We start from the raw sequence: 15,346 nt of genomic DNA on the forward strand, positions 1-15,346 counted from the left end.
CCCATCTCAGCGCGTTATGCGAGGCGATTTCCTTGGCACGTCTTGTTAAAGCAGAGATCGTGTCCCCTTATTCCGGGATTCTCATCAATACGGGCGTGGGTAACCCAACTGGGCCTTAGATTACGGCGCTTGGGAGATAAGCGAGTTTTACCAGGCTGGTGGGGACATGTAGTTGCGTCCACCCATATAAGGGGATAAGGATCCACCTTTTTACCTACGCCTTATTCCTCCTTCGCCTATCCATTCTTGTGCACTCGAGCTCCAGCGCCCAAGTCCGCACTCCTCGCCTCGACCTTCTCCAGCCATGTCCGGAGTGGGAGGCAAGTGGATGGTCTCCTCCGTCACGGAGGGACACATCAAAAAGCTGAGGAAGGGCGGATATCTGTCTAACGACATCGCGCACCGGCTCCCCGAAAAGGGGCACCTCATCCCCACCCCAAGGCCCCATGAGAGGGTGGTGTTCCTCCCCCATTTCCTCCGCGGACTGGGCTTCCCTCTCCACCCATTTGTCCCGGGGCTCATGTTCTACTACGGCCTGGATTTCCACGATCTGACCCCGAATTTTGTCCTCAACATCTCGGCGTTCATCGTCGTGTGCGAGGCTTTCCTCCGCATCCGCCCCCATTTCGGCCTATGGCTCAAGACTTTCAACGTCAAGCCGAAGGTGGTGCGCGGCAACCAGGCGGAGTGCGGAGGTGCCATGGTTGGCAAGATGGCCAACGTCCTGTGGCTCGAGGGCTCCTTTGTAGAAACCCTGAAGGGGTGGCAATCGGGGTGGTTTTACATCACCGAGCCACGCGACGCCGAATGGGTCGCACCCTCTGAGTTTCGGTTCGGACCCCCAACACGGCTCACGTCCTGGAAAGAGACGGGCCTATCATGGGGCAAAAAAGGAGAGCTGACCGGACTCCAAACATGCGTCAAAACCCTGGCGGACAAGAAGCTCAAACTTGTCAACGTAGTCCAGGTTATGCTCATCCGCTTGATCCTCCCGTGCCAACAACGGGCTTTCAACCTGTGGGAGTTTGACCCGGCGCGGCACCAAACTTTGAGCAGGCTCTTCGACACGACGTACGAAGATGCCTGGAAGGTGCTTTTTAAGGGCGCCGTGGCTCCCGCATCCGCTACTGAGGATCGATTCAGTGTACAGCGTGACGCTCTTGCGGTAAGCTGTTTTTTTCTTTTACAGGGTATCAGTGTTTCATAGTTTGACTCTATGCGGAGTCTAAGCTCCCTTTCCTTTGACATGACTGGCAGGTGACATCCGGACAGATCAACTGTCCGGCTCCTTTGCCCGAAGGCCCAGCGGACGCTCAATTGGCGAAGCTGCTGGTTCCGGCACCCTATGTGGTGCCGGAGAAGAAGGCCAAGAAGAAGGCCACGGGGACTTGAAAGAGTGCCCGACGCCCGGAGGTGTCGGATTCATCATCCGACTAATCCAAGACGCACTCCTCCCACGAAGATGAGGAGGAGGAAGAAGATACCCCTCCCCCTCCAGTGGGGGAAGGGAAGAAAAGAAAGGCCGCCCCAACTGGGGATGCCGAGGGGTCCAAGAAGGCGAGGACCCCTCCTCCGGACTACTCCACCAACGCCGACGACGGTGAAGAGGAGTGGTCGCCTAGGGCCAAGCCCCTGGCGAAATCGTAAGTATCCGGATACCGGAGTGATTTCGTAGTACTTGATTATTGCACAGCTTTCCCTTATGTAGGATATGTTTATGCAGCCCACCCAAAGACCGGCTCGACGCGTTGTCGAGCGGCTCACTGGACTCGTCGGACGTGAACTCGCTTCCGACGGCTTCCTCCCCTCGCCCTACGGGCAACACCGAAGTGTTGTCCCAGCAAGTTCCAATCCGGGAGGAGGTGGTCCTGGAGGCGCTGCAAGGCGATCTCCCGGACTCCAGGAGTAAAGGGGACGAAACCCCCCAGGGCTCCAAGTCCAGCCCTGGGCCGGACACCGCTTTGGAACCTTCAAAGGTTCCAGAGTCCGGCGGGGGACCTCCTTCCAAGAGGAGCAAGCCCGCCGTGCCGGTGACCTCCGTCCAACAGGAGGCGCCGGACAATCTGTTGGAGGCGCTCCAAGCCGCCTCCCTCGACGAGGGGCACCGCACTATTATGAGTGCGGTGGTCCAGAAGGTTCAGTCCGCCAAGAGCGGACTGACTGAAGCTTGTACAAGCCTTTTAACAGGCTTTGAGGTAAGTAAAGAATGTGTAAATAACATTACCGCATAGACAGTAGCCCCTGATGCTCTGTTTGGCGTTCGGGAAGGAAAGTCGAATAGAGGATCAAATAAACTTCGCAGGAGTCTAACAAAAAGAAGTCAATATGCGTTTGCAGGCTTCCCTGCTGGCGTCCGCCACACTAACTGTGGAAGTGGAAGTGCTAAAGCAGGACCTCGAGCGGTCCGAGCAAGAGATCGGACGTGCCAAGAAGCAGCTCGAGGATAGTGAAGGTAAGAAAATACCTTGTATAAATGCGTATAAAAAGGTGCAATTGCGAAAAATGACAGGAGTATCGTGGCTATTGTAGGGGCCACGTCTGAGGTGGCGACCCTGAAGCAAGCGCTGCTCGAGGCCGAGAAGAGGTCGGCCATGGAGCGCACTGAGCGAGAAAAGTATGAGGCCGAGGTTGGCAAGGTGCGGCAAGAGCTCCAGGCTCTCATGGAAAAACATGAGAGTTTGGAGCGTGACTCAAGGGCGCGAGCGTCCGAGCTCGCGGCGGATGCTGAAAGTGTCAAGGCTGCCAAGGCCGAATCCCAGAAGACCCTCTAGGAGTTGGATGAGGTGAAGAAGATAGTGTCGGGTAAGGCAATCTTTATGCAAAGTAGACACATAAGCGTGAGTTACTTGTTACTTACCCGAATCCGGAGTTCTCCAGGCGCGTTCGTAGATCTTCCCCGGAGTATATCTGATGCCGCCGCATTCTATCGAGCCGAGGAGGGAAGCTCGACGTAGAAGGTGTTCTGGTCTCAATACGCTCAGGCCCGACACCCCGTGCCCCTGAGCGACCAGTTGAAGCAACTGGTTGAGCTCCACAAGGCGGCCGAATAGGCCATGAGGGGCCTCATAGTTCGGCTGTGGCCTAGAGAGGCTCAGCCTGGGAGCTATTTCGGGCTAGTGCGGCGGCTGGTGGAGGCCTGTCCAAGGCTCGAAGTCATCAAGCGCTCTGTCTGCATTGAGGGTGCCCGTAGGGCCTTTGCCCGTGCGAAGGTGCACTGGTGCTAGATGGATGCTGAGAAGCTTGTGAAGGACGGGCCACCGCTGGGGAAAGTGCATCGCAAGCCCGAAAATTATTATAAGGATGTTCTAAAGGGTGCCCGCCTTGTGGCGGATGAATGTTCTATGGATGTAATTTTTGAATAAAACTCGCTCGTTTTGTCCTGTGCGCTGAAAACTTGTTCATATGCGCTTAAGCAATGCTGTTTGAATTTAAAATATTACCTTATGTGCGGCTGTTTATCAATTCTGAGAGATGGCGAGTCGTCGGCTTCTGCCCCCGTGCCGCTAGTGCTGGGGTGTTCGGGGATAAACCTGAGGGATCTTTTTCCCATGTTTGGGTTCTTCGAGGGAGGCGCTCAGCCCAACGAACAAGGCAATCGGACTATAATGCGTGAACACTCTCACTTAGCCATAGAATTCTATAATTTTAAATTTCGGCGAAGCCCCTGTTATTCGGAAGACCGAGTTCGGGGCGCTATCCATGCCTTGGCCGGACAGAACCGGCTCCTCGCCCTAAGCGGCATAAGTCTTTAAGGACTCGAAAAGACCTCTCGAACAGTGACCAGCTCTCGCCTCATCATGACGGTCAGTTTTAGCTTTCTCCACTGAGGTGCTCAACCCAGCTCAACCGGGGCACAATCACAGTGGTTCTCATAGTGCTACCTTAGCCGATATAGCGGAACGTAAGGCACCAAAACATAGGAGCCGGGCAAACCCAACTATTGACCCAAGACATGATTCGGAGCCGATGCATATAATGCTATAAGTTCGGGGTGCCGCACTTGTTAAAGTGTTCGGACTTCTCACACCATGTTGAGGGGTATTGAAGCTCCTGGCGTATTTTGGCCGTACCAAAGTGTACGGGTGCAACATGTCGTTAAGGACACATATAAGTATATAAAAAAAAGGTAATGAAAAAATAGACAAAAGCTATGCATTGTTTATTAAAAAGAGCTGCGATCAAAGCAGAATGATACAAATGATGCGATAAGCGAAAGGTTGGACTATGTAACATGTCCGCTCCAGGGGAAAGCTGCGGGATAATATGTGAAACAAGTATACTGCTCGTGATAGAGACCACCGGGGAGTTCCATAATGCGGCGTGGCTTGTCTGCTTCCCTGGTTCTTGCATCATTTGTGCGGCAATTGAACTGCCGAACAGGCCTTCCGAAGAGTGGAGTCCTAAAAGTTAGAGAAAATTAAAAAATCGGCAGCCCCTGGTACGGTTGAAGCCGTGTTTTGGGCGTGCCATGATGGTGCCCCTCCCTCTGTGCCCATGGTATCTCTAGAGCGTAGTTATGTACGCGAAGTACTGACGTCACCTTTTTGCGAGGGTTGGGGTTGGGTCCGCATTGCTACGCCTGCTCGGTTCGTGCCAGGCGGTCTTGTTGTAGGTTACTCCGGGCGCGCTTGGAGAAATGCCTGGAGAGGCTGCTTTGTACTTCCACTGCAAGGGCCGCCGTGTGCTCCTCCGTTCGGAGGGAGCGTTCGGTGTTTCCGTTGACCGTAATTACTCCTCGAGGGCTTGGCATCTTGAGTTTAAGGTATGCGTAATGCGGTACCGCATTGAACTTAGCGAATGCGGTTCGCCCGAGCAGTGCGTGATAACCACTGCGAAACGGCACTATGTCGAAGATTAGCTCCTCGCTTCGGAAATTATCCGGAGATCCGAAGACCACTTCAAGTGTGACTGAGCCTGTACAATTGGCCTCTACACCTGGTATTACGCCTTTAAATGTCGTTTTGGTGGGCTTAATCCTCGAGGGATCTATGCCTATTTTCTGCACTGTATCCTGGTAAAGCAGGTTCAGGCTGCTGCCGCCGTCCATAAGGACTCTAGTGAGATGAAATCCGTCAATAATTGGGTCTAGAACCAATGCGGCGAATCCGTGACAGGTGCTAGTGGGGTGGTCCCTTCGATCAAAGGTGATCGGGCAGGAGGACCATGGGTTGAACTTTGGGGCAAGTGGCTCTATCGCGTATACGTCCCTTAATGCGCGCTTCCGCTCCCTCTTGTGGATGTGGGTTGCGTATATCATGTTCACCATCCACACTTGTGGGGGAAAACCCTTTTGTCCCTTGTTGTTCAGCAGCCGGGGCTCCTCCTCGTCATCGCGATGCAGCCCCTTGTCTTCGTTTTTGGCGTTTAACTTGCCTGCCTGCTTGAACACCCAACAATCCCTGTTGGTGTGATTGTCCGGCTTTTCAGGGGTGCCATGTATCTGGCATAAGCAGTCGAGTATTCGGTCCAAACTGGACGGGGCCCTAGGATTCCTTTTGAATGGCTTTTTTCGCTGACCGGATTTAGAGCCTCTGAATCCGGCATTAACTGCCGTATCATCTGCATTGTCACCGTTAATGTGGCGCTTCTATTTATTGCGACAGGACCTGCCACTACTGTCCCTGGTGTCCGAATTACCAGGGTTCTTGGTTATATTGTTGCCACGAGCAAGCGAGCTGTCTTCTCCCGCGCAAAAGCGGGTCATGAGTGTCGTGAGTGCTGCCATAGATTTCGGCTTTTCCTGTCCAAGGTGCCGGGCCAGCCACTCGTCACGGATATTGTGCTTGAAGGCTGCTAGGGCCTCGGCATCCGGACAGTCGACTATTTGATTTTTCTTTGTTAGGAACCGTGTCTAGAATTGCCTGGCCGATTCGTCTGGCAGCTGAATTACGTGACTTAGGTCATCGGCGTCTGGGGGTCGCACATACGTGCCCTGGAAATTGACGAGGAATGCGGCTTCCAGGTCCTCCCAACAACTGATTGATCCTGTTAGCAAGCTGTTAAGCCAATGCTGAGCTGGTCCTTTAAGCTTGAGTGGGAGGTATTTGATGGCGTGGAAATCATCGCCGCGGGCCATGTGGATATGAAGGAGATAATCCTCAATCCATACCGCAGGATCTGTTGTGCCATCATATGATTCGATGTTTACGGGTTTGAAACCCTCAGGGATTTGATGATTCGTTATTTCGTCTGTGAAGCAGAGTGGGTGTGCGGCGCCTCTGTATTGGGCTATATCATGACGTAGCTCCAATGAGCTTTGTCTACTGTGTTCGGCCCTGCCGAATTTGTGGCCGGCGTGACGGGTGCCGTCTCGAGCCGTGGGGCGCCCACGCGATCCGTAGATCAATCTTGTTTGTCTAGCCTTGTCCTCCAACATGTATCGTAAGTTCGGCGCATAGTCCTGTGCCTTGGCATGGGGTGCAGCTTGAGTGGAGGGCCGAGAGGCCTCTCTGTCGCGGCCACGAGGTGGCCGGTCGGCCGCATCAAGTGCTTCCTCCTCTAATTGGGGTAGCAACCTGCGCTTTGGGTAGCTCTTGGAGGGGCGTTCGAGTTTATGCTCTTCGGCCGCAAGGACTTCAGTCCATCTGTCGACTAGCAAATCTTGATCAGCTCTAAGCTGTTGCTATTTTTTCTTGAGGCTTCTTGCCGTGGCCATAAGCCTGCGTTGAAAACGCTCTTGCTCGACGGGATCCTCTGGCACGACGAATTCGTCGTCGTCGAGGCTTGCCTCATCTTTGGAGGGAGGCATATAATTATCGTCCTCGACCTCTCTGTCTGCCGCTCTCTCATGAGGGCTGGTTTCTCCATCCTCCTGTGCTAAATCTTGTTGGAGGGGGTTTTCTTCGGCGCTTTCCGAAGTATTATTATCTCCCGTGCTGCAATCACCATGTTTGTTTTGGCGGGATTTTTATCGGCGCCGCTGACGTCGGCGCTTAGGCTGTTTCTTGGAGGGGTCATCCTCCGCTGTTCCATCGCCATCTCCCTCTTTTGGGGTGGCCACCATGTATATGTCATACGACGAGGTGGCTTTCCAGGGCCTAGTAGGCGCTGGTTCTTCATCATCTCCTTCATCGGCGTCCATACCGTCGATGTCTTCGGAGTCGAAGTCGAGCATGTTGGTCAAGTCGTCGACAGTGGCTACAAAGTGGGTGGTGGGTGGGCTTTGAATTTCCTCATCGTCCGAATCCCAACCTTGCTGGCCGTAGTCCGGCCAGGGCTCTGCTGATAAAGAGAGAGACTTCAGTGACTTCAGAATATCGCCAAAAGGCGAGTGCTGAAAGATGTCCGCGGCAGTAAACTCCATGATCGGTGCCCAATCGGATTCGATTGGCCGGGGCGCGGAGGGTTCGGAGTCCGGAACGGAGCCCGGCTCCTTGGAGTCACGAGTCTCGCGGAGTGCGGGGCTGGTGTTTGGCTCAATCGCCGTTGGGATCGCAGCCCCCGAGGCGGCGTCCAACCGCCCATCCTCGATCGGCGCAGTTGGCTCCGAATTAAGGATCGGAGCCGATGCGGGTGCGGCCTCCAGGGCACTGTTCGGTGGCAGAGCAAGATCATGCTTGTCGGGACAGTGCGGCGCGCTCGGCAGTGGCTCGAATCCGTCGAGAATCAAGTCCCCGCGGATGTCAGCTATGTAGTTTAAACTTCCAAATCTGACCTGACGGCCAGGGGCATAGCTTTCGATCTGCTCCAGGTGGCCAAGTGAATTGGCCCGCAGTGCGAAGCCGCCGAAGACGAAGATCTGTCCGGGGAGGAAGGTCTCATCCTAGACTGCATCGCTATCGATGATCGTAGGATCCATCAAGCCTGACGGCGATGACACAGAGGAATTCTCAATGGAAGCACCAATGTCGGTGTCAAAACCGGCGGATCTCGTGTAGGGGGTCCCGAACTGTGCGTCTAGGCTGGATGGTAACGGGAGGCAAGGGACACGAAGTTTTACCCAGGTTCGGGCCCTCTCGATGGAGGTAAAACCCTACGTCCTGCTTGATTAATATTGATTATATGGGTAGTACAAGAGTAGATCTACCACGAGATCAGAGAGGCTAAACCCTAGTAGCTAGCCTATGGTATGATTGTTGATGTGTATGTTGTCCTACGGACTAAAACCCTCCGATTTATATAGACACCGGATAGGGTTAGGGTTACATAGAGTTGGTTAAAATGGTAGGAGATCTAAATATCTGCATCGCCAAGCTTGCCTTCCACACCAAGGAAAGTCCCTTCCGGACACGGGACGGAGTCTTCAATCTTGTATCTTCATAGTCCAGGAGTCCGGCTGAAGGTATAGTTCAGCCATCCGAACACCCCCTAACCCAGGACTCCCTCACTTACGCTTTCTGTACTCTGTGTCCATTTGCATTTCATCATGATATCTCTGTTTATGTTACGTTATGTATGCATCTGAGTACTTATTCCGCTGCAAGTAGTTCTTCGCATAGGAATTTCCTCACCTTGAAATTCCTTAGTGAAGAATTCATAAAATCGCCTATTCACCCCCCTCTAGTCGATATAACGCACTTTCACCATCGTTTTCCTCTCCCCCACTTCTAAAACAATTATCGAAAAGATTTGCCTTTTCTTCGCCCTTCTTTCGTTCGTCTTCTCCTCCTGCTTTTCTCGCTCCTATGGCTAGTCCTCCCATCCTTGTTAGCACTCCCGATAATGAGGTTCTTAACTTGAAACAAAGGGAAGGAGAGAATTTAAAAGATATTTGGCATAGAATTTGCAGTGCTCAAAATAGATCTACTCAAAAGCAATCTACTTCCATTCTTCTTCGCAATTTTTATGTAGGAGTTACTCCTTGGAATAGATATGTTCTAGGTACCATTACTGGGGGGAATTTCTTGGGGAGCCATACTTTTGACTCTTACAATGCCATGATAGATTTGCTAGGCCCACCACCTCTTTGGGTTAATGGAAGTGTGTTAACCTTGGAACATGTAATGCAAAGATAGGATATTACTGAAAATAAAATTTCTACCGTAGAGTTGATTGAAAATTTGGATAAAAAGATTCATAATCAGATTACTCAATACGGATCTAAGGTAGGAGTTACTCCAATGAACCTTAAGGTAAAGGAACCCATAGTTAATGAAAAGATAGATCAAGATTCTACTAGAATTGGCAAACTAGAAGATATTATTACCAACTTGGGTTCTTCTTTTCCTCCATTAAAACCACCCCAAATCTTCCTCCTAAGATTGCTAATCTTGCTTATGTTCCTAAATATAAGGGTGTATCTTCTAGTAAAAACGATGAAGATCTCAAATCAATTAGTATTCACCCCAATTTTCTCGATATTATTAAAGAACCTATTGTCATGAATGAATTTCTTGATTTCTTGCCTAGGAGTTTGATCATTTATAAAACTAAAAAATCCCCTAAGATTCTCATTGATGAATTGCATACCGAAGATGAGAATACTTAGATCTATTCGTGTTTTATGCCTAGCTAGGGGCGTTAAACAATAGCGCTTGTTGGGAGGCAACCCAATTTTATTTTTCTTTTTTATTTTTAGGTTCTATTTTGCAATAAATATTTCTTCTAGCCTCTGTTTAGATATGGTTTTATGTTTAAATTGGTGTCTACGCCAAGTAAGACCTTTGGGATAGCTTACGGTGATAGTTGATTTGATCCTGCTAAAAAACAAAAAAAATTGTGCCCACGAGATTAGTTTTAATTTTTTACAGAGGCGCGATAAAATACTAATTATTTTTGCAGATGATTAATAAACAAATTGCCTAGGACTTCCCAATTTCTCAGGATTTTTGGAGTTACATAAGTATTCGACATATCGAGATTGCAACAGATTGTTCTATTTTTGACAGATTCTGCTTTTCGCGTGTTGTTTGCTTATTTTCATGAATCCATGGCTAGTATCGGGGGTATGAACCATGGAAAAGTTGGAATACAGTAGATATTACACCAATATAAATAAATAATGAGTTCACAACAGTACCAAAGTGGTGCTTTATTTTCTTATACTAACGGAGCTTACGAGATTTTCTGTTGAAGTTTTATGTTGTGAAGTTTTCAAGTTTTGGGTTAGGATTTGATGGACTATGAAATAAGGAGTGGAAAGAAGGAGTGGAAAGAGCCTAAGCTTGGGGATGCCCAAGGCACCTCAAGGTAATATTCAGGAAGGCCAAACGGCCTAAGCTTGGGGATGCCCTGGGAAGGCATCCCCTCTTTCGTCTTCGTCGATCGGTAACTTTACTTGAGGCTATATTTTTATTCACCACGTGATATGTGTTTCGCTTGGAGCATCTTGTATTATTTGATTCATTGCTTTCTAGTTTGCCACAATCATACTTGCTGTACAGACCTTTTGGGAGAGACACGCATGAATCGTGATTTATTAGAATGCTCTATGTGCTTCACTTATATCTTTTGAGCTAGGCAATTTTGCTCTAGTGCTTCACTTATATCTTTTTAGAGCACGATGGTTGTTTTATTTCATAGAACTTGATGAATTCTCGTACTTCACATTTATTATATTGAGAGCCTTTAGAATAGCATGGTAATTTGCTTTGGTTATAAAATTAGGCCTAATATGATGGGCATCCAAGAGGGATATAATAAAAACTTTCATATAGAGTGCATTGAATACCATGAGAAGTTTGATTCCTTGTGATTGTTTTGAGATATGAAGATGGTGATATTAGAGTCATGCTAGTGAGTAGTTTTGAATTTGAGAAATACTTGTGTTAAGGTTTGTGAGTCTCGTAGCATGCACGTATGGTGATCCGTTATGTAATGAAGTTGGAGCATGAGATGTTTTTTTATTGTCCTCCTTAACGAAGTTGAACCGCGATGGCTTTTCCTACCAATCTATCCCCCTAGGAGCATGCGCGTTGTACTTTGTTTTGATGACTAATAGATTTTTGCAATAAGTATGTGATTTCTTTATGACTAATGTTGAGTCCATGGATTATACGCACTCTCACATTTCCGTCATTGCTAGCCTATCTAGTACCGCGCAACTCTCGCCAGTACCATACAACCACCACATATCCTTCCTCGAAACAGCCACCATGCCTACCTATTATGGCATTTCCACAACCATTCCGAGATATATTGCCATGCTACTTTCCACTGTTCTGTCTATTATGACACGTTCCATCATTGTCATATTGCTTTGCATGATCATGGAGTTGACATCGTATTTGTGGCAAAGCCACCGTTCATCATTTTTTATACATGTCGCTCTTGATTCATTGCACATCCCGGTACACTGCCGGAGGAATTCACATAGAGTCATATTTTTTTCTAGTATCGAGTTGTAACTAAATAAAAGTGTGATGATCTTCACTACTAGAGCATTGTCCCATGTGAGGAAATAAAAAAAGTGCGAAAGTCCAAATAAAAAAATAAGAAGGCCCAAAAAAGAAAAAAAATGAGAGAAAAAGAGAGAAGAGACAATGTTACTATCCTTTTTGCCACATTTGTGCTTCAAAGTAGCACCATGATCTTCATGATAGAGAGTCTCCTATGATATCACTTTCATATACTAGTGGGAATTTTTCATTATAGATCTTGGCTTGTATATTCCAACGATGGGCTTCCTCAAAATGCCCTAGGTCTTCATAAGCAAGCAAGTTGGATGCACACCCACTTAGTTTTCTTTTCTTGAGCTTTCATAAACTTATAGATCTAGTGCATCCGTTGCATGGCAATCCCTACCCACTCACATTGATATCTCTTAATTGGCATCTCCATAGCCCGTTGATATGCCTAGTTGATGTGAGACTATCTCCTTCTTCTTTTTCTCCACAACCACTGTCTATTCCACCTATAGTGCTATGTCCATGGCTCACGCTCATGTATTGCGTGAAAGTTGAACAGGTTTGAGAACATCAAAAGTATGAAACAATTGCTTGGATTGTCATCGCGGTTGTGCATGATTTGAATATTTTTTCTAATGAAGATGGAGCATAGCCAGACTATATCACTTTGTAGGGATAAGCTTTCTTTGGCCATGTTATTTTGAGAAGACATAATTATTTTGTTAGTATGCTTGAAGTATTATTGTTTTTATGTCAATATTAAACTTTTGTTTTAAATCTTATGGATCTGGACATTCATGCCACAATAAAGAGAATTACATGGGTAAATATGTTAGGTAGCATTCCACATCAAAAATTCTGTTTTTATCATTTACCTACTCGAGGACGAGCAGTAATTAAGCTTGGGTATGCTTGATTCTTCTCCAGAGTAATAATTTTTTATTGTTCCATGCTAGTATATTATCTGTTTTGGATGTTTTATATGCATTAATATGCTATTTTATATGATTTTTGCGACTAACCTATTAACCTAGAGCCCAGTGCCAGTTCTTGTCTTTCCTTGATTTAGAGTTCCACAGAAATGGAATACCAAACGGAATAAAACTTTCGCGATGATTTTTCTTGGACCAGAAGACACCCAGGAGACTTGGAGTGCAAGTCAGAAGAACCACGAGGCGGCCACAAGGGTGGAGGGCGCGCCCAAGGGGTAGGGCGCGCCCCCCGACCTTGTGGGCCCCTCACTGACCCCCTGACCTAGATCTTCCCCCTATATATTCTCAAATACATTGAAAACTTCTAGGGGATCCACGACACCACTTTTCCACCGCCGCAACCTTCTGTACCCATGAGATCCCATCTCGGGTCCTTTTCCGGCATCTTGTCGGAGGGGGATTCGATCACGGAGGGCTTCTACATCAACATCATTGCCCCTCCGATGAAGCGTGGGTGGTTTACCACAGACCTACGGGTCCATAGTTAGTAGCTAGATGGGTTCTTCTCTCTCTTTGATTCTCAATACCATGTTCTCCTCGATGTTCTTGGAGATCTATTCAAAGTAATACTCTTTTGTGTTGTGTTTGCCGAGATCCGATGAATTTTGGATTTATGATCAACTTATCTATGAATATTATTTGAATCTCCTCTGAATTCTTATATGCATGATTTGATATATTTGCAAGTCTCTTCGAACTATCGATTTGGTTTGGCCAACTAGATTGGTTTTTCTTGCAATGGGAGAAGTGCTTAGCTTTGGGTTCAATCTTGCGGTGTCCTTTCCCAGTGATAGTAGGGGCAGCAAGGCACGTATTATATTGTTGCCATCGAGGATAACAAGATGGGGTTTTCCTCATATTGCTTGAGTTAATCCCGCTACATCATGTCGTATTACTTAACGCGTTACTCTGTTCTTATGAACTTAATACTCTAGATGCAGGCAGGAGTCGGTCGATGTGTGGAGTAATAGTAGTAGATGGAGAACCGTTTAGGCCTACTTGACATGGACGTGATGCATATATTCATGATCATTGCTTTAGATATCGTCATAACTTTGCGCTTTTCTATCAATTGCTCGGCAGTAACTTTTCACCCACCGTAATAATTTCTATCTTGAGAGAAGCCTCTAGTGAAACCTATGGCCCCCGGGTCTATTTTCCATCATATAAGTTTCCGATCTATAATTTTAGTCAATTTACTTCCTTTGCAATCTTTTACTCTCCGTTACATGAAACAAAAATACCAAAAATATTACTTTACCGTTGATCCATCTATATCAGATCTCACTTTGCAAATAACCGTGAAGGGATTGACAACCCCTTTGTCGCGTTGGGTGCAAGTTGGTATTTGTTTGTGCAGGTATACGGCGGCTTGTTGTGTTGTCTCCTCCTGGATTTATACCTTGGTTATCAAAACAGAGGAAAATACTTACTTTACTTTGCGGCATCACCCTTTCCTCTTCAAGGGGTAGCAATATGCAAGTCAAGGACTACCAGAATCTACTCTAAAAATATTTTCTTAATTTAGATACAAAGGAATCAGTGGTAGATGGGATGATCTATATTTTGAATAAACATCCAACTTTGGATAGAATTAAACTGAAAAAATAGTTTGGCAATACGTTTTGGTAAAATAGGCATGTCCTAGTAATAAGATGCATGAGCCTCTTCACAGAAACCTTCCATATAGTTTCTCCAGTGATTGACGAGAAATTTCGTATTGATTGACGAAATATGCGGTCTTAGGAAGTAAATCTAAAAGTTTTTGATATATACCAAAGTTACAGCTGGGCACAATTAAGTTTGGCCCCAAAATCTATCATATCCTCCATCGACATGGTTCCAGCTTCCTCATCCTAGCAAGCCCGCCACTATAAATCCACCCAAACTAGCAATTTTCCTTCCTTTGCAGATTTTCCCCTTAGCTGACAATGGCTCGCAAGAAGGTGGCCCTCCGGTATATCCGCAATGACTCGACGCGGCTCAATACCTTGAAGAAGCGTACCAAGAACCTGATGAAGAAGGCCGGTGAGGTGGCCACCTTGTGCAATGCCAAGGCCTGTGTGCTGGTGTATGGTGAGGGCGCAATGGTGCCAGAGGTGTTCCCATCCCATGCCGAGGCGATGGCTATCCTAAGTCGGTTCAAGAGCATGCCAGAGGTGCCACAGCTAAAGAAGAAGATGGACCAGGAGACCATTCTTAGCCGGCGCCTCATACAACTCCGACATCAGGTAGAGAAGATTAGGTGCGAGCGAGAGGACCGTGAGGCCAGGATTCTCTTGCACAAGGCCATGGTCAGTGGACACCTCCCAGGAAACATCGAGGAGCTCACAACCATGGCCGGGAAATTAGAGTTAATCCTTAAGAGCCTGAGGGAGCGCATCACGAAAATAACTGGGCAGCCGCCAGTCTACCAAGCCCAGGCGCCATATGTCACCGGCGGCATGGACATGGGGTCTCCGATGTATCAGGCATTGCGACAGCAGCAGGAGGGATGGCTTGACATGGCGAGGTCCCAAGGGAACCCCGACACCCAGATCTACAATGGACACAATACTGGTCTATGAATATGTAAGAAGGGAGAGGAATTCCACAGGTAGCGCATGACCAGCTACATGTGTCATCTTTTTTTATTTAGTTTTGGAATGGCTCATAAGATGGATGGATTACCTGCAAAAAAATAAGATGTGTACATGACATATCGTCAATAAGATGAGACATTTGGTCTCAATGTTCCTGTTTTAGTAAAGGCAATTTTAGTCATGGTTATTGTTATTATGGATCTCTTCCATGCTCTATTTGTTTCGTGAGTTAGTTGCAACGTTGAGGTTGTACCTACTCTTTATGTCAACTTGTTTTGTCAAGTTTAATTTTTTGTTGACTCTTAGCACTGCATCAAGCGATCCAACTATGAAGAGTTACCTCTCGGCTTCTGCATAGCAAGATGCACACTGCCTATGCAGATCCTTAATAGTTGTAGGGAAACGTGATCACATGTATTGTTTGACGCAAACCTCTTGTGTACTAAAACATTTGCACTACTACATTTCATTCTCGAAACGTGTGATT

General features: G+C 47.5%; 1 protein-coding gene across 1 annotated transcript; it reads left to right on the plus strand.

The window, feature by feature from the left end:
• The first annotated feature begins 14,165 nt into the window (after positions 1-14,165).
• Positions 14,166-14,844, plus strand: LOC125516352 (agamous-like MADS-box protein AGL80). The gene has a single exon (XM_048681820.2). The coding sequence runs from the start codon at positions 14,209-14,211 to the stop codon at positions 14,842-14,844; it is 636 nt and encodes a 211-aa protein (XP_048537777.2). The 5' UTR covers positions 14,166-14,208.
• Positions 14,845-15,346: the final 502 nt, after the last annotated feature.

This window comes from Triticum urartu, chromosome 6A, assembly GCF_056163025.1.
Source record: "Triticum urartu cultivar PI428250 chromosome 6A, HENAU_Tu73, whole genome shotgun sequence".
In the NCBI taxonomy this organism is placed as follows: domain Eukaryota; kingdom Viridiplantae; phylum Streptophyta; class Magnoliopsida; order Poales; family Poaceae; genus Triticum; species Triticum urartu.

Excerpts from the sequence above, each read along its gene's own strand:
- LOC125516352 (XM_048681820.2), top strand. The coding sequence starts at position 14,209 with ATGGCTCGCAAGAAGGTGGCCCTCCGGTATATCCGCAATGACTCGACG.